At 45.4% G+C, this 22093-nt stretch overlaps 1 protein-coding gene across 1 annotated transcript in view; it reads left to right on the top strand.

Moving 5' to 3' along the window:
• The first annotated feature begins 11931 nt into the window (after positions 1 to 11931).
• esama (endothelial cell adhesion molecule a) overlaps positions 11932 to 22093 on the top strand; it is a 148878-nt gene continuing 138716 nt past the window's right edge. The window contains exon 1 of the mRNA XM_085968066.1: positions 11932 to 12225. Within this exon, the coding sequence (XP_085824192.1) occupies positions 12165 to 12225 (61 nt within the window). The 5' untranslated portion in view covers positions 11932 to 12164. The remainder of the gene's footprint in view (positions 12226 to 22093) is intronic.

Genomic DNA, 22093 nt, shown 5'->3' with positions numbered 1-22093 from the left:
TATAAGTTTCAATGAGACCCCCTCTCATTCTTCTAAACTCTAGCGAATATAAGCCTAATCGACCCAATCTCTCCTCATACGTCATTCCTGCCATCCCAGGTATCAGCCTGGTGAATCTTCGCTGAACTCCTTCCATGGCAAGAATATCCTTCCTCAGATAAGGTGACCAAAACTGCACACAATACTCAAGGTGTGGTCTCACCAAGGCCCCTGTACAACTGCAGCAAGACATCCAGGGGCCTCAGAGCTAGTTTCTAGAACACTACTGGCAAAACCTCGGCGGAGTTGGTCATCAGTTGGGAAGTTCTTTGAGTGGTTTCGATCTAGATTTCAGTTTGTTGAACTGGGTGGATATTTATTTCTACATGGTCACAAAATCTACAAATTAATCCCTTCAAGGATCCGATCTGGTCTACTTTAGATCCACCTTGTTTGTTCACTATGACTTTGGTAGTTCCACGTGCACGTAATTAACCGTAACTTTTGAAGCACAAGGGATCTGCGCCCAAGTTCTTTGTTATTGGTGGAGGCGTCATTGCTTGGGATAGTTGCTGCCATTATCCCACCGCACAGGAGCATGGCATTCAACCCACGCGTGGACAGGAGCAGGCGCAGAGTACGATGATTCGGACTTCTCCAGATTTTTTTGTTCACGCCCAACATAAAAGGTCCCGTAGGCAAGACACACCTCCTATGAACTGAAGGGCGACCTTGAGCACAAAGTAACCTGGGATAGCATGATAACAGTTGACCTTTTTACTGTCGCTGGATTTCGTGCAGGATTTCCACTTGTGCACCCATATCATTTCAAAGGATGACTGATGTCAATCGCACCAGACACTTTTGTAATATACGAAACTAACGAGCAGATTTATTAATTGATAGAGTCATTCACAGAAATAAACAGTAGCCGCCAGATGTTGAAGTCAGTTCAAATAACACAGCAACTTCGAGCCAGTCTGTTAAAGAGTTAGACATATAAACTAGCTAGATGAGTTCCTTTCAATGGCTTTATCTGCAGATCTTTAAGACAAATGTCAAACACTTTTTGGTAATACAGCAACTGCCTGATCCTTATTTGTTAGTCTTGAAATTTTTTTTAAAAATTTGTTTATGGGATCTGGGCGTCGCTGGCAATGCCAGCATTTATTGCCCATCCCTAGTTGCCCTTGAGAAGTTGGTGGTGAAAAAGACTTGCATTCATGTAGCACCTTTCACAATCTCAGGACATCGTAAAGCACTTTACAGCCAAATAAGTACTTTTGAAGTGCAGTCACTGTTGTAATGTAGGAAACACAGCAGCCAATGTGCTCTCAGTAAGGACCCACAAACAGCAATGTAATAATGATCAGATAAACTGTTTTAGTGATGTTGATTGAGAGATAAATGGCCATGACACTGGGGAAACACTCCTGCTCTTCTTTGAAATAGTGCCATGGGATCTTTTACATCCACCTGAAAGGGCAGACGGGGCCTCGGTTTAACGTCTCATCCAAATGATGGCAATTCTGATAGTGAGATTTTGTCTATGTCTCTGGAGTGGGACTTGTACCCACAAACCTCTAACTCAGAGGAGAGCGCTACCAACTGAGCCACAGCTGACACCATTAGGGGAGCTCTATTTTTAGTACCGTGTGTTCTTTCCTCCTTTTTTTGGTTCTACCCAGTGCCAACACCCACCTCATTGCTCAGAAGGTGGGTGAAGGAGTTTTGCCAATAGACAGAGTCAGAAGTCAAAGAACGTTTGCAAGAGTACCGAGGGTAATGTCAACTTTTTGTTCTCCTTACGGGGATGAGCTTAACTCCCCGTTGGCAGGACAGAGACTGGCGAACCGTGGAGAAATTTGAAGTAAAAAGGGGGAAATGATTAACCAAAAATGCAAAAATAACATGCAGAGACCAAAGTCCAACAAGGGGAACAGGTTAACCTGTACGGGGAACTCATTAACTAAGTTCAAACATTTCTTTTGCGAATGATCGGCTGTCAATGACCCTTCCTACCATTACAACCACTGTCAGAAGATTTCAAATACTCATTCAAAACAAAACAATTGGGGAAGGGGCAGGACAATGGTATTTTAAAGTTGAGGGGGTGATTCGAATTGCAATCTCACCCTCTGTGTCCTGTTCCACCTCCCCCTGCAGTTTGGAATGTAGAGGGAAATGATCAAGGCTGCTGACTGTTTCCATAGAGAAATGGACAGAATCACTGAAAACATCAGTGAAAATATGGGAAAACCCCATGACATAGAAATGGAATTAGATTTACTCAGTCCCCATAATCCCCATAATCTAGTGGCCCTGGAGATGATATCTGTTAAACTGTATGTTCTCCATTGGAAATATCCCCAACATCATGGCTTCTTTTTGTTTGGTTATTTGCATGTAGCTTCATGCCATTATGATAGCAGCAGGTTAGACCAGTGGATGGTACTGAAAAGCCCACGGGTACATCTGCCAATAATTTCTTATCTGCCTTTAACAGTAGATCAGATAACACTCATTCTCCAGCTATATACCCGGCCCGCTCTCGCCGCTCGTTCCCGCAACCGGAGCGAGGTGTTCGGCGAGTCGGGCGGAGGCAGCGCAGCGCATCGAGCAGCAGCAGCAGCCACGACAACTCGCAGTCCGACTGGGAGGAGAGGAGCCGGGAATGGTGGCCAGAGGGTGAGCGGGAGAAGCAGGCCACCACACGTGGAGCCAAGCCGGCAACAGTGAGGAGGAGGCCGCAGTGACGAGGAGGACGGAGCGGCTGAGGGACATCGTGCTCCCACTGCCACTGGATGCTAAAGAATTGACTTCCTGAACACGGCGCTGTAAGAATAGCTGACATGTCCCTACGGGGAGTAAGCATTCCATTGTACTAGTTACATATGGCAAATAAAAAATTGAATTGATACCTTATCTTGCTTTCCAGCATCCACAGATTTGGATCAAGTTCTGCGATAAAGTGTGTGTGGGTGCGAGTTTTTTTGCCAGTTGTCTTAAATCTGTGTCCTCTGGTTACCAACCCACCCGCCAGTGGAAACAGTTTCTCCTTCTTTACTCTATCAAAACACCTCATAACTTTGAACACTTCTATTAAATCTCCACTTAACCTTCTCTGCTCTAAGGAGAACAATCCCAGCTTCTCTAGTCTCAACACATAACTGAAATCCCTCATCCCTGGTATAATTCTGGCAAATCTCATCTGCACCCTCTCCAAGACCTTGATATCCTTCCTAAAGTGTGGTGGCTAAAAATGAACACAATCTTAAGGACTAACCAGTGATGGTTGATGAGGGCAATGTGGTTGATGTCGTGTACATGGACTTCTAAAAGGCATTTGATAAAGTGCCATACAGTAGGCTTGCCAGTAAAGTTGAAGCCCATGGAATAAAAGGAAACATTTTGCAGGGCTACGGGGAAAGGGCAGGGGAGTGGGACTAACGGAAGTGCTCGTGCAAGGAGCCGACACGGGCTCGATGGGCTGAATGGCCTCCTTCTGTGCTGTAACCATTCTATGATTCTATTCCATGATTCTATGTATAAAGGTGGTTTAAGAATTAAATGGCCCAGCCAATTGCAGGGCAATCGATGCACTCTCCGTTACCAGTGAGCTCAGAAGTCCCACACTCCGTTCTGCCTCGGTAGCAGCTGCTCCCTTTATATTGCAGCAGGTGCCCGATTCCTGCAGCAACAATTTTTTCCATCTCTCTCCCGCCCCCCACACCCGACGAGCTCCCGAGCACTAATGGGAATCCTGCCGGAAGCCTTCAGGGAATATTTAACTGAGACTCTCCCATGGAATTCCTCCAAGGTTAGCAGAATGTCGCACCCTGCCACACTTCTGGCGGCAACACCGCACATCCCGGCTTTTAGTTCTGATTCTCTGATCCTGGGCCGGTGTGGTGCAGCTTGGCTGAATTAACCCTCTTGGCAGTGCCAGTCGCGGCTCAGTGAGTAGCACTCTTGCCTCTGAGTCAGAAGGTTGTGGGTTCAAATCCTGCTCCAGAGACGAGAGCACAAAATCTAGGCTGACACTCCAGTGCGGTACTGAAGGAGTGCTGTGCTATTGGACGAGACACTAAACAGAGGCCCTCTATATCCTCTCAAGTGGACATAAAACATCCCGTGGCACTATTTCAATAGAAGCGCAGGGGAGTTATCCTCGGTGTCCTGGCCAATATTTATCCCTCAATCAACATAATTGAAAAACAGCTGATCTGGTGATTATCGCATTGCTGTTTGTGGGAGCAATTTGTGCAAATTGGCTGCTGTGTTTCCTACATTGCAACAATTGGCTGTAAAGTGCTTTGGGATGTCATTAAAGGTGCTATATGAATGCAAGGCTTTTTTAATGCAATTTTCAGCACCATACCTTGAAGCATTAATGCATTGGTGAGCATTCGAAGACTGAGACTGAAATTACAGAACTTAAGACTCTAAATTATGAGGGGGCGCAGTGGAAACTCAGGGTACTGAACTTGGTTCATTGCAGACAGAAGAATATATTTAGGGTTTTCAAAATGCTGATACTAAAGGCAGAGAAGCAAAAAGGCTATTGGATGTGGACTGTTCGCACAGGACTGCAGGAGTAGAACCCCCTCCTCCCAAATAGAGGTGGATACGTGCAACTGACTCCTAGGAAAAAGAGCTGGGACTGAGATGGTTAACTCATTTATGGAGGAGCTGGATAAATATCTGGTGGGGATCGATTACTATAGGGATATATACAGATTCAAATGATCAACTGGGAGCGGCAATGTTGTCTGAAGTAGAAGGCTACAATTAAATTAAAATTAAAAATGCTGGAAATGTGAAATAAAAGCAGAAAATGCTAGAAATACATATGAGGGCAGATTTTTTTAACTTTGTGCTTCTGATGGGACATTACCCCTCACCCCTTGGAGGGTATTTTGGAATTTGGGGCATACATGATTCTCAGGCTATTTAAATAGCAGGGAAATGGTGTGCGGATGTCCCTGAATGTCCAATATTCACTGGCCAGCGAAGCTCCTCCTGGAAGCACAAAGCTAGAAAATGGCCCCTTACAGATCCGTCAGCATCTGTGGAGAAAGTATGGTTGTCCTGTCCTCAGGCTTAAGTTGATGGTGGAGATGTTAGGATGAAAGGAAGAAAGGCAGGAAATAAATAAATAAATACATTTATATAGCGCCGTTCACAACCTCAGGATGGCCTTTACAACCAGTAAAGTACCTTTGAAGTGCAGTCACTGTTGGAATGCAGGAAACACAGCAACCAATTTGCGCACAGCAAGGTCCCACAAACAGCAATGGCGGCGAGAGGAGCGGACCTGGGATAAAACAGCGAGAGCAGCGGCGGTGGCGGTGCTATAAGGAGAGAGGCAGCACGATGAACCTTCTAAACTGGGAAAAAAAAATCAAGGAGTGACATCACAGGGCTGCAGGTAGGTGATTGGTTGGTGAGTATTACAGTTTTTTTTTAGCCCCTAAGCCCCAGGCTGCCATGTGAGGCAAAGGAGGAGATTGCAGGGGCTCTGACACAAATTTTCAGAACCTCTCTGGCCACAGGGGATGTGCCAGAGAACTGGAGAACAGCTAACGTTGTACCATTATTCAAGAAGGGTAGTAGGGATAAACCAGGGAATTACAGGCCAGTGAGCCTAACATCAGTGGTAGGGAAATTATTGCAAAAAATTCTGAGGGACAGAATTAGTCTCCACTTGGAGAGGCAAGGATTAATCAGGGATAGTCAGCATGGCTTTGTCAAGGGAAGATCATGTCTGACTAATTTGTTTGAATTTTTCGAGGGGGTGACTAGGTGTGTGGATGAGAGTAGTGCAGTGGATGTGGTATACATGGATTTCAGTAAGGCTTTCGATAAAGTCCTGTATAGGAGACTGGTCAAGAAGGTAAGAGCCCATGGGATCCAGGTTGCCTTGGCACATTGGATCCAAAACTGGCTTAGTGGCAGAAGGCAGAGGGTGATGGTCGAAGGTTGTTTTTGTGACTGGAAGCCTGTGTCCAGTGGGATACCGCAGGGATCGGTGCTGGGTCCCTTGCTGTTTGTGGTCTACATTAATGATTTGGATGTGAATGTAAAAGGTATGATCAGTAAGTTCGCAGATGACACGAAAGTTGGTGGGGTGGTAAATAGCGAGGAGGGTAGCCTCAGTCTGCAGGACGATATAGATGGGTTGGTCAGATGGGCGGAACAGTGGCAAATGGAATTTAACCCTGAAAAGTGTGAGGTGATGCATTTTGGAGGGACTAACAAGGCAAGGGAATACACAATGAATGGTAAGACCCTAGGAAAGACAGAGGATCAGAGGGACCTTGGTGTGCATGTACATAGATCCCTGAAGGCAGCAGAACAGGTGGATAAGGCGGTTAAAAAGGCATATGGGATACTTGCCTTCATTAGCCGAGGCATAGAATATAAGAGCAGAGAGGTTATGATGGAGTTGTACAAAACGCTGGTTAGGCCACAGCTGGAATACTGTGTGCAGTTCTGGTTGCCACACTATAGGAAGGATGTGATTGCTTTGGAGAGAGTGCAGAGGAGATTCACCAGGATGTTACCTGGGCTGGAGCGCTTCAGCTATGAAGAAAGACTGGACAGGCTGGGGTTGTTTTCCTTGGAGCAGAGAAGGCTGAGGGGGGACCTGATTGAGGTGTACAAAATTACGAGGGGCATAGATAGGGTAGATAGAAAGGAACTTTTTCCCTTAGTAGAGGGGTCAATAACAAGGGGGCATAGATTCAAGGTAAGGGGCAGGAGGTTTAGAGGGGATTTGAGGAAGAACTTTTTCACCCAGAGGGTGGTTGGAATCTGGAACTCACTGCCTGAAAGGGTGGTAGAGGCAGGAACCCTCACAACATTCAAGAAGCATTTGGATGAGCACTTGAAATGCCATAGCATACAAGGCTACGGACCAAATGCTGGAAAATGGGATTAGATTAGACAGGGTCTGATGGCCGGCGCGGATGCGATGGGCCGAAGGGCCTCTTTCTGTGCTGTATAACTCTAGGGAAGTGGGTTAAACTCAGAGCTAGGAAACTGTAACTTACTATTACTTTACTTTACTGAATTAGTAACTTAAACTAGATAAACCAATGAATTAATAAAACTAAAATAATTGATTGAAAAAAATAATAATAATTAATTAACTAATCAAATAAATAAAGAAGGTTAAGAACATAAGAAATAGGAGCAGGCCCTTCGAGCCTGCTCTGCCATTCAATAAGATCGTGGCTGATCTTCTACCTCAACTCCACTTTCCTGCACTATCCCCATATCCCTTGATTCCCTTAATATCCAAAAATGTATCGCTCTCTGTCTTGAATATACTCAACAACTGAGCCTCCACAGCCCTCTGGGGTAGAGAATTCCAAAGATTCACCACCCTCTGAGTGAAGAAATTTCCCCTCATCTCAGTCCTAAATGGCCGACTCCTTATTCTGAGAGATAGACATGGCAGGGCAGGTGGTGTGCCGTAACTTCAGCATGTGGGAGTTTGTGGAGACCAGCGAGATCCCGAGCAACCACATCTGCGGTAAGTGTCTGCAGCTCGAGGAACTTCAGCTCAGAGTTGTTGAGCTGGAGTACGAGGTGCAGACATTGTGGGGTATCAGGGAGGGGGAGCGTTACCTGGACAGTTTGTTCCAGGAGGCAGTCACACCCCTAAGGTTTAGTAGTACTTTAGAGTTCGTCAATGGTCAGGGACAGGAGGGTGTGACCGTGAGTCAGGAGGTATGGGGACTCAGGATGTAGTGATGGAGGAGCCTCGGTCCTTGGCTTTGACCAACAGCTATGAGATACTTGTTACCTGTTGGTTTGAGAACAAGAACTGTAGGTGGATGAGCAAACTGACCATGGCACCATGGTGCTGGAGGCTATTCAAGTGGGGGGAGCGAAAAGGAATGTGGTAGTGATAGGGGACAGTATAGTCAGGGGGATAGATACTGTTCTCTGCAGCCGCGACCGGGAGTTCCGAAGGTTGTGTTGCCTGCCTGGTGCCAGGGTAAAGGATGTCTCCTCGCAGCTAGGGAAGAACTTGGAGTGGGAGGGGGAGGATCCAGTTATCGTGGTCCACGTAGGAACCAACGACATAGGTATAACTAGGAATGAGGTTCTGCTGAGCGAGTTTGAGGAGCTAGGGTTGAAATTGAAATACAAAACCTCACGGGTAATAATCTCTGGACCCTGAACCACACGCAAATTGTCATAGGGACAAACAGATTAGAAGGTTAAATGCGTGGCTCAAAGAGTGGTGTGGGAGGCAGGGGTTTCAATTCATGGGGCACTGGCACCAGTACTGGGGAAAGAGGGAGCTGTTCCGTGGGGACGGGCTCCACTTAAACCGGGCTGGGACCAGTGTCCTGGTGAATCGAATAACTAGGGCGGTAGATAGGGCTTTAAACTAATGAAGGGGGGGTGGGAGGATTCAGGAAAGAGTAAATTCAAAAGCAGTAAGAGAAATGTCAAGGCTGTAGAGCGGAGTAGTGATCTGGGTAAAGATAAGCAGAGTGGGTCAGGAAAGGACAGAAAGATTAGCAAAGGTAATAGGGCATTAGTGACTAAAGTGACATCAGGGAAAAATAGAAAAAAGTTAAAGCTAAAGGTACTTTATCTGAATGCACGAAGTATTCGCAACAAAATAGATGAATTAATAGCACAGATAGAAATAAATGGGTTTGATTTAATAGCCATTCCAGAGATGTGGTTGCAGAGTGACCAAGGTCAGGAACTAAATATTCCAGACTATTTGACTTTTAGAAGAGACAGGCAGAATGGAAAAGGAGGAGGAGGGGGGTAGCCTTGATAATAAAGGAGGGAATAAAGACAGTAGAGAGAAAGGATTTTGGCTTGGAAAAACAAAATGTAGAATCAGTTTGGGTGGAGCTAAGAAACAACAAGGGGCAGAAAACATTAGTGGGAGTAGTCTATCGGCCCCCTTGTAGTGTCGGGCAGAGGATAAATCAGGAAATTAGAGATGCACGTAACAAGGGTAATACAGTAATCATGGGGGACTTTAACTTTCATATAGACTGGGCAAACCAAATTTGCAGAAATAGTGCAGAAGAAGAGTTCATGGAACACATTCAAGATAGTTTTCTAGATCAGTATGTTAAGGAACCTATGAGAGAATTGACTATTTTAGATCCAGTACTGTGTAATTAGACAGGGTTAATTGATAACCTTGTAGTAAAAGAGCCTCTGGGGAGCAGTGATCATAATATGAAAGAATTTTATGTTGAGTTTGAGAGTGACTCAGTTAAGTCTAAAACTAGGGTCCTAAACCTGAACAAAGCAAACTACGTAGGTATGAGAGGCACCTTGGCTAAGGTAGGTTGGGAAACTAGATTAAAAGATATGACAGTCGAAAAACAATGCCAAACATTTAAAGAAATAATTCATAATTCGCAACGAATATACATTCCCTTAAGGAATAAAAACACCACAGGAAAAATGGTCCAACCGTGGCCAACAAGAGAAATTAAAAAGAGCATTAGATTAAAGGAAGGGGATTGAGAGGATTTTAGAATTCAGCAAAGGACGACCAAGAAATTGATAGAGAAAGGGAAAATAGAATGAGAGTAAACTAGCGAAAGACATAAAAACAGAGTGTAAAAGCTTCTATAGGTATGTAAAAAGGAAAAGATGAACAAAAGTAAACTTGGGTCCCTTACAGGCTGAGACAGGAGAAATTATTAATGGGGAATAAGGAAATGGCAGTGAAATTAAACAAATATTTTGTGTCTGTCTTCACGGAGGAAGATGCAATAAACCTCCCGGAAATAGCGGAGAACCAAGAGTCTAGCGAGAATGAGGAAGTGAAAGAAATTAGTATTAGTAAAAAAAAAGTACTGGAGAAATTAATGGGACTGAAAGCCGATAAATCCCCTGGACCTGATTGCCTACATCCTAGGGTTTTAAAAGAGGTGGCTATAGAGATAGTGGATGCATTGGTTGTCATCTTCCAAAATTCCACAGATTCTAGAATGGTTCCCGTGGATTGGAAGGTAGCAAATGCAACCCCACTATTTAAGAAAGGAGGGAGAGAGAAAACGGGGAACTACAGACCAGTTAGCCTGACATCAGTAGTAGGGAAAATGCTATAATTTATTGTTAAGGACATGGTAACAGGGCACTTAGAAAATAATAATAGGATTGGGCAGAGTCGACACGGATTTATGAAAGGGAAATCGTGTTTGACAAATCTGTTAGAGATTTTTCAGGTTGTAACTAGCAGAATAGATGAAGGGGAATTAGTGGATGTGGTTTATTTGGATTTTCAGAAGGCATTCGATAAGGTGCCACACAAAAGGCTATTAAACAAAATTAGGGCTCATGGGGTTGGGGGTAATATATTAGCATGGACTGAGGATTGGTGCTTAGGCCTCAGCTATTCACAATCTATATCAATGATTTGGATGAGGGGACCAAATGTAATACAGGGTATATCCAAGTTTGCTGATGATACAAAGCTAGGTGGGAATGTAAGTTGTGAGGAGGATGCAAAGAGGCTTCAAGGGGATATAACAGGCTAAGTGAGTGGGCAAATCACTGAAAGTTAACATGCAGGTACAGCAAGCAATTAGGAAAGCAAATGGTATATTGTCCTTTATTACAAGAGGATTTGATTATAAGAGTAAAGGCATCTTACTGCAATTATATAGGGCCCTGGTGAGACCACACTTGGAGCATTGTGTACAGTTCCGGTCTCCTTGCCTAAGGAAGGATATATTTGCCATAGAGGGAGTGCAACAAAGGTTCACCAGACTGATTCCTGGGATGGGGGGATTGTCCTATGAGGAGAGATTGAGTAGACTAGGCCTATATTCTCCAGAATTTAGAAGAATGAGAGGTGATCTCATTGAAACATTACAAATAGATGCAGGGAGGATGTTTCCCTTGGCTGGGGAGTCTAGAATCAGGGGTCACAGTCTCAGAATAAGGGGTCGGCCATTTAGGACTGAGATGAGGAGAAATTTCTTCACTCAGAGGGTGGTGAATCTTTGGAATTCTCTACCCCAGGGGGCTGTGGAGGCTCAGTCGTTGAGTATATTCAAGACAGAGATCGATAAATTTTTTCATGAGGACGGCCTCAACCGGGATCTTGGGTTCATGTTACGCTACATGTAACCCCACCTGACGTAGGGTCATCCGGACTCAAGTCATTGTTGGCTTGTTCTCTCTACACAGGTGCGGCCGGACCTGCTGTGATTTCCAGCAAAGAATATGTTTTTTGTCTGTTTTTTGTTTTTCATACAGACCCCAGCATCTGCAACATTTTACCCCTTGTGACCCCACCTCATTGTTCTTTGATGTAATGTTTCCCTGACTGACCTGTTTGGACACCATTCACACCTTTGATTGCTGTGATTATCTCTCTGCCGAGGTGTGATAAATGGCAGTTAGAAAGATTACCTGTAATCATCTGGCATTATTCTCTGACTATATAAGCTGTGTCTATAGGCATCTCTCCACTTCACCTGACGAAGGAGCAGCGCTCCAAAAGCTTGTGATTTCAAATAAAACTGTTGGACTATAACCTGGTGTTGTGTGACTTCTTACATTTGTCCACCCCAGTCCAACACGGGCATCTCCACACCATTCTTTATGGTGTTTCAAGTTTCTATATAAGAACTGTCACTGCAATTGGAAGTGATTCATTGCATGGGAAACACTTTCTCTGAGAGCCGGGATTAAAACACTGTGTAAATACAAGCCTTTGTCTCGTTAACCAATTGGGAGGGCGGGGAGATCTTGCTCAAAGCTTGTAAATTTGGCGATGACGTGCGGCAGGTGCAGTTTGATTGACAGGCCGTGAACCCGCCGCGCAGCCAATCAAACCGCTCCGGGCGAAGCCCAGGCGCTGATTGACAGGTGTTTGGCTGGGCGGTGCCTGCTGTCAGACAGGTAGGGGTTTGATTGACAGGCGGCTCCCGGGGGGATCGGAGATTGCTGCAAGTGCTCCAGGGCACCAGTGCCAGATAAGACAGCGCTGATGTTCCGGATCGTTGCTCTCAGCCTCCGCCGGGCAGCGCAGATTAAACAATCGCATCAGTCCTGAATGAATACAAGTCGGCTGTTCGCAAGCTTCTTGTCCAAGAGATTACTTTCTGGGGAAACGAATCCGGAGCTGCTTGCTTCTTCCAGCGAGACAGTTGGATATTAAGCTGGGGGAAATCACCATGGATGCAGTGAAATTGACACTTTGGATTTCATTACTGGTAACACCGACTGTATTTAACGGTAAGAATGGGTTTATTTCATTATTGGCAGGAGGTGGGTGTTTTATTTATCGAAACTTGTTTTACTTGTGCTAAGCAAGTTTAAACATATTATTTGTATCTATAATTACAGGGCACGCCTTTTACTTTCAGCTTCTCAATTTACAGATTAACTGAGCGTTACAGTTACATCCCAGATATAACGTATAATTAACAGAACACATAAACCACAATCATTTCTGCTAATGCTGCAGTCGAATTCCTTCTCCAAATAACTTTTTTTTTGAATATTTGACAAAGTAAAACAAACCAGTGGACTCCCGGAGGTATTTGCCTACCAAAAAAAAAAGTCCTTGGATTTTAGGTTTGCATTGGCGATGGGAAAACTTTGGGAAAAGGAACGCTGCAGGTGAAATCGACGAGAATCAATCGTCCCTGTCTATCTCACCCACTCCGTGCATTGTAAAACAGTTGACACCTTGACCATAGACCAACTCCTTTTCCACTAGAGAAAGGGAGATGTTTTCGCAGACCCTCCCCACACCAAAAAGTGTCATAAACTTCCAAACAGTTTAATCCCCCCACGACACGGGGAGACACACAAGGATTTGCCTTTGGAGGTCAGATTCCACCAACCTGCCGCTGGTTTCAATGAGCTGTGAACTCCCCCAATGCCCACTGTTACATTTTTAACAAAAGACTATCTTTCATTTATTAGAACAGTGGGAAATGGGTTATTAAAAACTTGTATGGAGGAACGAAATTTAGCAAAGATATATTTTTAAAAAGCCAACATAACGGTTTTGATTTTGCATTGAGATACTGGGGATGATGCTGACACACAAAAAAACTTTTTTCAAACGTATATACAATAAACTTATATATATATAATAATAAATTATATCAAAAATGGAAGCATGGATATTTAAAAAGTCCCTCCTGTGTTAAGAACAACCCCTTTCAGATTTTTGATCTTAGAATATCCTGCAATACAATGCTTTGGGTCCTGCACTCAAGCAGCTTCTGGACTCGACTGTTCTGGTTAGTTGATTTCTGCTCTTGGAAAGCAGTTAGTGAGCTTCTTAACTGATCTCACTCGCTGGCATTATTCTAGGCACAGGAGAGCTCCTGTTTGTTGGGAATAAAAGTAGCCCTTGAATATTGAACTAGCAGTGGACCTTTTAACCACTGTATCAGTTAGGTTGTGAATCTTAAGGGGTTTTCACCATATTGTATTGTATTTTATAAGACCCTTTGGGATAATCTATAGGTCTTAATTTGTCCTGACTTTGGTGAAAATATGATGAGATTCCTGGAGAAAAAAAGAAAGGCTTGCATTAATATAGCGCCTTTCACGACCTCAGGATGTTCCAAAGCGCTTTACAGCCAATTAAGTACTTTTTGAAGTCTGGTCACTGTTGCAATGTGGGAAACGCGGCAGCCAATTTGCGCACAGCAAGGTCCCACAAACAGCAATGTGATACTGACCAGATAATCTGTTTTCGTGATGTTTTTTGAAGGATAAATATTGGCCAGGACACCGGGGCGAACTCCCCTGCTTTTCTTCAAGTTGTGCCATGGGTTATTTTACATACATGAGAGGGCAAATGAGGCCTCAATTTAACATCTCATCTTAAAGACGGCACCTCCGACAGTGCAGCACTCCCTCAGTCTAGATTTTGTGCTCAAGTCTCTGGGGTGGGACTTGAACCCACAACCTTCTGACTCAGAGGCAAGAGTGCTGCCCACTGAGCTATGGCTGACACAAAGCTGCAGTGATCCACAAGGCAACCCTGATATTCAGGAAACTTATGGTTAAGAGACTGTAATGGGGTGCATGGACCAGAGGACAGGAGCTGGCCCCTTTAAAGAAGAAATGAGTGCACTGACCTTAACAGTCTGTCAGCTCCACAAGTACACATAATGTAAGTTTTGAATTTTCAGTTTAGAGGCAACTGGACTGTAAACATGTATTGTGTGTCTGTACACTGTTCAGTGAGTAATGACTCGTCCCACTCTTCTTGTCAGCACCTGTTATGACAACATCTCCTGGTCATAAGTTTACTGAACCTTTTCATATTCTATTTTTAAGGCCACGACAGTCCATTTAATGCAAACTTCATTGTAACGTGAAAAATATTTGCTGTCAAGGATTGCATTGTTTCAAACAAGCAAGGTGACAATCTAATGTCAGGCGTGGTTCAGTGGCAGCACGCTCACCTCTGAGTTCAGAGGTTGGTGGGTTCAAGCCCCACACCAAGAGACCTGAATATATAATCGAGACTAATGAAAACAGAAAATGCTGGAAATACTCAGCAGGCCAGGCGGCATCTGTGGGGAGAGAAACAGAGTTAATGTTTCAGGTCGGTGATCTTTCATCAGAATACAATCTAGCCTGACACTTCAATGAAGTATTGAGGGGGGTGCTGCACTGTCGGAGGTGCAGTCTTTTGAATGAGAGGTTAAACCGAGGCCCCGTCTGCTCTCTCGGGTGGTTGTTAAAGATCCCAGGGCACTATTTGAAGAAGAGCAGCGGAGTTTTCCCTGGCCAATATATATCCCTCAACCAATATCAGTAAAAAAACAGAATACCTGGTCATTTATCTCATTGCTGTTTGTGGGACCTTACTGTGCGCAAACTGGCTGCTGCATTTCCTACATTACAATAGTAACTATCAGAAGCACAGAATCCCCACAGTGCAGATAGAGGCCATTTCGGCCCATCGAGCCTGCACCGACACATATCCTACCCGATCCCCGTAACCCCTACACCAACACATATCCCACCCTATCCCCGTAACCCCATGTATTTAATCCCCCTAACACTAAGGGTCAATTTATCATAGCCAATCAACCTAACCCGCACATCTTTGGACTGTGGGAGGAAACCGGAGCACCCGGAGGAAACCCACGCAAACACGGGGAGAATGTGCAAACTCCACACAGACAGTCTCCCGAGGCTGGATTCGAACCCGGGTCCTTGGCGCTGTGAGGCCACAGTGCTAACCACTATGCCACCGTACCTTTAATAGTACAGGTAGACTACCCTTTATCCGAACTTCCGAAAACTGAAACCCTCTAAAAACCGAAGGTTTTTTCAGTCAGCGTAAGTCGTGCGCACGACATGACCAGAGTGGCGCACGACTTACAGGCCTAGCCGGATAAGGGATAGTGTAGCATTTTTCCGCACTTCTGAAAACCGAAATCGCTCAGCGTAAGTCGTGCGCACGACCCCGACCCCCGCCGACCCCCACCCCCGACCCCCCGCCGACCCCCCCGCCGAACCCGACCCCCGACCCACCGCCGACCCCCACCCTTGCCAACCCACCGCCGACCCCCACCCTTGCCAACCCCCACCCCCGACCCCCCCGACCACGACCCCCCGCCGACCCCCACCCCCGACCCCCCCGCCGACGCCGACCCCCCGCCGACCCCCACCCTTTCGGATAAGGGATAGTGTATCCTTTATCCGCACTCCCGCAAACCGAATTACTCTGAAAACCGAAGTGTTTTCGCTCACCTTCCGAAATCCGAAATTTTCCGAAAACCGAAACACGGCTGGTCCCGAGGTTTTCGGATAAAGGACAGTCTACCTGTACTTCAAACATTTTGGGACACCCTGCGGTCATCAAAGGCGTGCCTTGTGACGTGGGGACACTACTACAGTTTCTCTTGGCTGATCAGCAACAGAAATGAGTACCTATGCCACACCCATTGAGTTTCTGATGTCTATTAGAGTTTGACGTTTGCAAATGATCTCTCCTTTTTATCTTTTGGAACTTGGGGTAGTTGACCTTCAGTACAAAGTCCAACATTAAACTAGATCTCGTATGTTTTATGAAGATTCTTCAGTCTGTTGCGGAGAGAGCTTTACCTTAGGATGCATGTGGTGTTTCCGAGTTGCACTGGGATGGATTTTATTAACTCTGAAAGGAGGGAGCTAGCAGCACAGGATTAGCATTGGTGCAACTTATAGTTAACTTTTCTGTGTATTCTGTGGCACTGATGCAAGAGAGAGATTGAAATGTCAATTTTGAATGTACAATTTTCAGCGAGTGACTGTTTAATACTTCCCCTAACAACAACTTGCATTTATATAGCACCTTTAAGGTAGTAAAACATTCCAAGGTGCTTCACAGGAGCGTTATTGGTCAAAAATTGACTCCGAGCCAAAGAATAAGACAGGTGACTAAATGCTTGATCAAAGAGGTTGGTTTTAAGCAGCGTCTTCAAAGGAGGAGAGAGAGGCGGAGACGTTTGGGGAGGGAATACCGGAACTTAGGGCCTAGATGGTTGAAGGCAATGGTGGGCTGAAGGAAATGGGGGGGGGGGTGCACAAGAGGCCAGAGTTGGAAGAATGCAAAGTTCGCGGAGGGCTGTTGGGCTGGAGGAGGTTTCAAGACATGAAGTGACTTATTGGGCGGTGTCGCTTTAAGGTGAAGCGTCACCACTGCCCAAATGTTTGGAACTCTGATTTCTCACCAGTTCCTCTAACCTTAGCTATCCAGATATAACTAGAATATCTGACCAGCTGACACAGTAGGAAGAATGCTGGACGGTGCTTTGTCTCAGGCTACAACAGGCTCTCACTGTGGGAAAATTACCCCAGCACCAAGATCAGAATGACTCCACATCTATTTATTCAGTATTTTAAAAATGTGCATGTATTCCAGAAAAGATGGGGAATGAAGTGTAAATCATTAATATAAGCTGGCCAAAGAATCGCTGATATCTCAAAATTTTTTGGATAAAATGCCTAAATGGTAATTCTTCAGCATAAACATCATTGCACAGAAGTGACATAGACCAAAAGGAATCCTATAAAATGATGAAAATTACCCAGTTTAGTGAAATCCACTGAGCATTACTTTATTAGGAAGACAGCTGAAGAAAGTGGAAGACGATCACATTGGTGCCCCTTTAATATCAGCCATGCCGATTGTGTGCTGTTGGTATCCACACTTGGAGTATTATATGATCAGTTTGTACCTTTAAAGGGGCACCGATTTCATGAGAAAATGTGTTTGGCAATTTTTTTTGTTTGTTTGGAAATGCACTCTATGCAGTGACCCATCAGATATATGGCATTACTGGAATGAAAGACATACTTGAATTTTGTGGCTCTTTTTTTTTTGAGTTGGGGGGTGGGTAAATAACCAAGCATTTACATAAAATACAATCCCTCAGATATAAACTTATGGTATTGAAATGTATTATTTACAGTCATGACATAAGAATGATAAGTCTCGCATTGATAGCAATGTCCTACAGCTTTTTGATACCTTTAGCTCTTGTTTCAATCATTCCCCTTTTCTCTGTGGCACTACCACCAGCCCCCCCTCCCCCCCACCCCCCTCCGTACACATATGCAATAATATTTTGGACAGCACTACTATTTTGGAACTGGATCTACCAGCAAGAACAGTGCAGCCCAATATACACACACTAACAGCCAAGTTCACTTGACAGTGATCAGGAACAAAAATCCTTGCTGGCATTTCTCTCCGCTCCCAAGCTTGGCGACACTAAAGCCAATTGTAGTGCTAACCCACTGAGACCAGTTAACTCAGCACAACTCAAGGGCTTAACTTGGGACCTTTCTGGTCTGTGCACTTCCACGTCACAATACCCAGTGCATTCGCTCACAGTGGTTCCAGCCATCATCTTGTTCTTTGTTTCCAACATTAGAAAACTAACATCAAAAAATGCATTTGCCTAAACATTTCTGTAGCTAAGAGATTAAGGCTATCACCAATGGCCCATTCAATTTCTCACGCATGCGCAGTTATTTCATTTGTAAAGCCGCAAGCTGCCTGTACGCTTCCTCCAGATCGCGGCCCCGCAGCTTAACGGGAACATTGGTTAGCACCCATCTTGATTTGGACTAGTGAGCCTGGTTTCTGAGTGGGGTACACACCCCATAAACCAGGCGCTAAACTCCTATTTCCAGATACACGCTCCTGGAATGGAGCCATGCCCACTGGGAGCTCATATCGGAAAACTCTGGGTGCGCCCTCAAGATTTTCAGCCCACTAATTATAATGGACAGAAAATTATGGGGAGCGTGCCCAACACTTCCTGATGTCAAAGGGCCCTTGCCTGGAGAATGCATTCTGAAAATGAAGGCAAGCTGCTTTCCAAAATACAAGTCCATTTTTTCCCTTCCATTTAACTTTATGATGTGAAAGCATTGACTGCTGAGGTTTTCACTGAAATTTCATCAACAGAATTAGAGTCATAGAGTTATACAGCACAGAAAGAGGCCCTTCGGCCCATCGTGTCTGCGCCGTCCATCAAGCCCTGTCCAATCTAATCCCATTTTCCAGCATTTGGTCCATAGCCTTGTATGCAATGGCATTTCAAGTGCTCATCCAAATGCTTCTTGAATGTTGTGAGGGTTCCTTCCTCTACCACCCTTTCAGGCAGTGAGTTCCAGACTCCAACCACCCTCTGGGTGAAAAAGTTCCTCCTCAAATCCCCTCTAAACCTCCTGCCCCTTACCTTGAATCTATGCCCCCTTGTTATTGACCCCCCTACTAAGGGGAAAAGTTCCTCTTTATCTACCCTATCTATGCCCCTCATCATTTTGTACACCTCAATCAGGTCCCCCCTCAGCCTTCTTTGCTCCAAGGAAAACAACCCCAGCCTGTTCAGTCTTTCTTCATACCTGAGGCGCTCCATCCCAGGTAACATCCTGGTGAATCTTCTCTGCACCCCCTCCAAAGCAATCACATCCTTCCTATAGTGAGGCGACCAGAACTGCACACAGTACTCCAGCTGTGGCCTTACCAGCGTTTTGTACAGCTCCATCATAACCTCCCTGCTCTTATACTCTATGCCTCGGCTAATGAAGGCAAGTATCCCATATACCTTTTTAACCACCTTATCTACCTGTTCTGCTGCCTTCAGGGATCTATGTACATGTACACCAAGGTCCCTCTGACCCTCTGTACTTCCTAGGGTCCTACCACTCATTGTGTATTCCCTTGCCTTATTTGTCCGTCCAAAATGCATCACCTCGCACTTTTCAGGGTTAAATTCCATTTGCCACTTTTCCGCCCATCTTACTAACCCGTTTATATCGTCCTGTAGCCTGAGGCTTTCCTCCTCGCAATTTACCACCCCACCAATTTTCGTGTCATCTGCAAACTTACTGATCATACCTTTTACATTCTCCTCCAAATTAGTGGCCTCATCTCAGCCCTGCCTCACCTCTATCTGCTTCCAAGCTGCCACCCTTTGCTCCATGGTGGTACTCTCATCTGAGTCAGAAGGTCATGGTTTCAAGTCCCACTCCAGAGACTTGAACATATAATCTAGGCTGACACTCCAGTGCAGCACTTGAGAGAGTGCCCTCTCTTGGTTGAGACGATACCCTGAGATCCCATCTGCTCTCTCAAGTGAACATAAAAATAACATAATCAATATTCGAAGAAGAGCAGAGGAGTCGTTCCAGTGTCCTGGCCAATGTTACCACTAAAACAGATTATCCAGTCATTTATCTTGCTGTTTGTTTGACCTTGCTATGCTCAAATTGGCTGCTGTTTCCCTACATTACAATAGTGACGGTGATTTTGCCAATGGGGGCGTGTTGGAGGCGGGACTGCTGCTTGTCGGGTTTTAGTCCCGCCTCCATCGACTTGTGGCCAACCCACGCTATTTTCCCTTGATTGACCTTGTTAAGCCGACCCAGCGGGCTTAGCAGGCCAATTAAGGGAAAGCCAGTGACAGAGAACGTCAGCGTATGACGTTTCATCTGTCAATAATTTTTGACAGATGAATTATCATCGTTTGACAGCTTTGAGAAGCTGTCAAACACTGACATTCTCTGTTGTTTGGTGAGTTCTTGTACTCAAGACTCACCAAACCTATTTTCTGAGCAGAAAGCAGACGGCTGTTGCATCGGAGAAAGCAGCAGCCATTCTGTCATCTCTGCCGTTGAGATGCCGGAGCCTCAGGCTCCCCAACAATTAAAGCCTGCAGGAAGAAACAAAGGTAAGGAAACTTTTTCTAACACTTTTCACTCACCTCACATACTCACCTCTCCACACTTGCACCCAACACTCACCTCCACAGCGCACTTTTCGGCCCGCAGACCCCCGCAGACCCACTGCTCGCCTCGCTGACTCTGGCGGGGTTTCCCGACGTCGGGAAGCCCACACCCCTGTTGGCAAAATGGGGATAATCCTCTTAACTGCCTGTTAACTACCTGTTAACAGGCTGTTAAGTGGCTGTAATCCCCTTCCCGCCTCCAGGAGACGGGACCCGGCACGGTGCGGGTACCCACCTCCTGGGAAGATGGCACGGAGGCAGGTTTGGGGCGGGATGGGTACCCGCCCCCAGATTCTGCTATTTTCCCGGCAGTTCTGCCTCCAAACCTGCCTCCCCAGGGTTGGCAAAATCGCCCCCAATTTCAAAAGTACTTCATTGGTTGTGAAGCACTTTGGGACGTCCTGAGGTCATGAAAGGCACGATATAAATGCTAAGTCTTTATTTATTTATCCTTCCTTCTTTCCTTCCTTCCGAGGGGTCCCACCCTGAGGTACTTAATTTCCTTATGACCTATATATTGCACATTGAAAAAAAGACAGGGATATATATGTTAATAAAGAATCCTTGAGGATAAAGCCATTGTAAGCTCTTATCATAGAATGATACAGCACAGAAGGAGGCCATTCGGCCCATCATGCCTGTGCCGGCTCTTTGGTAGAGCTCTCCAACTAGTCCCACTCCCCTGCTCTTTCCCCATAGCCCTGTAATTATTTCCCCCTTCAAGTATTTATCCAATTCCCTTTCACTATTGAATCTGCTTCCACCACCTTTTCAGGCAGTGCATTCCAGATCACAGCATCTCACCATGTAAGAAAATGTTGCCTCATGTCGCCTCTGGTTCTTTTGCCAATCACCTTAAATCTGCGTCTTCTGGTTACCGACTCTTCTGCCAACGGAAACAGTTTCTCCTTATTTACCATTCATGATTTTGAACACCTCCATCAAATCTCCCCTTAACTTTCTCTGCTCTAAGGAGAACAAGCCCTGTTCTCCAGTCTCTCCAAATAACTGATGTCCCTCATCCCTGGTACCAATAACTCTCTTCTGCACCCTCTCCATGGCCTTGACATGCTTCTTAAAGTGTGGTGCCCATAATTGAGCACAATACTCCAACTGAGGCCTAACCAGTGATTTATAAAGGTTTAACATAACTTAATTGCTTCTGTACTCTATGGGCTGGATTTTGCCAGCTCCGAGGAGGCGGGTATGGAGGCAGGACTGCCAGTAAAGTTGCAGAAAGTGGGGGCGGCTGGCAAACCTCCCCCCATCCTGCCTCCGTGCCCTTTTGCCAGGAGTGAAGCCATCCTGCCCCGGGTCCCGTCTCCTCGAGACAGGAAAGGGATTAAATCCTTTTAATCGCCTGTTAACAGGTAGTTAACAGGCAGAAAAAAGGATTAGTCCCATTTTACCTTTTCAAATACAGGCTTCCCAACCTCGGAGAACCCCGCCGGGTTGGAGGAGTCGAGTAGGAGGTCTGCGGGGATCGGAGGGGTCTGAAAGTGCAATGTAGAGGTGAGTGATGTGCAAGTGTGGTGGAGTATGTGAGGTGAGTGTAAAGTGTTATAAAATGTTCACTTACCTTTGTTTCTGCCTACAGCCTTCAGCCGCTCTGGATCCGGAGTCCCGACATCTTCATTGTAGATTTCACAGACTGGCTGTTGGATCCTCCAAACCAACAGTCATCTGATTTCTACAAAGTAGAAAGGTTTGATGAGTCCTGAACACAAGGGCTCATCAAACTACACAGAATGTCAGTGTTTGACAGCTTCACAAGGTTGTTAAACGCTGACATTTCTTCTTTCAAGAAATCTTGACAGATGGCACATCAGACGTTGACG

This window comes from Somniosus microcephalus, chromosome 26 (assembly GCF_052327205.1).
Source record: "Somniosus microcephalus isolate GS21.2 chromosome 26, FLI_Smic_1.0, whole genome shotgun sequence".
In the NCBI taxonomy this organism is placed as follows: Eukaryota; Metazoa; Chordata; class Chondrichthyes; order Squaliformes; family Somniosidae; genus Somniosus; species Somniosus microcephalus.
This window is presented reverse-complemented; position numbering and strand designations above follow the sequence as displayed.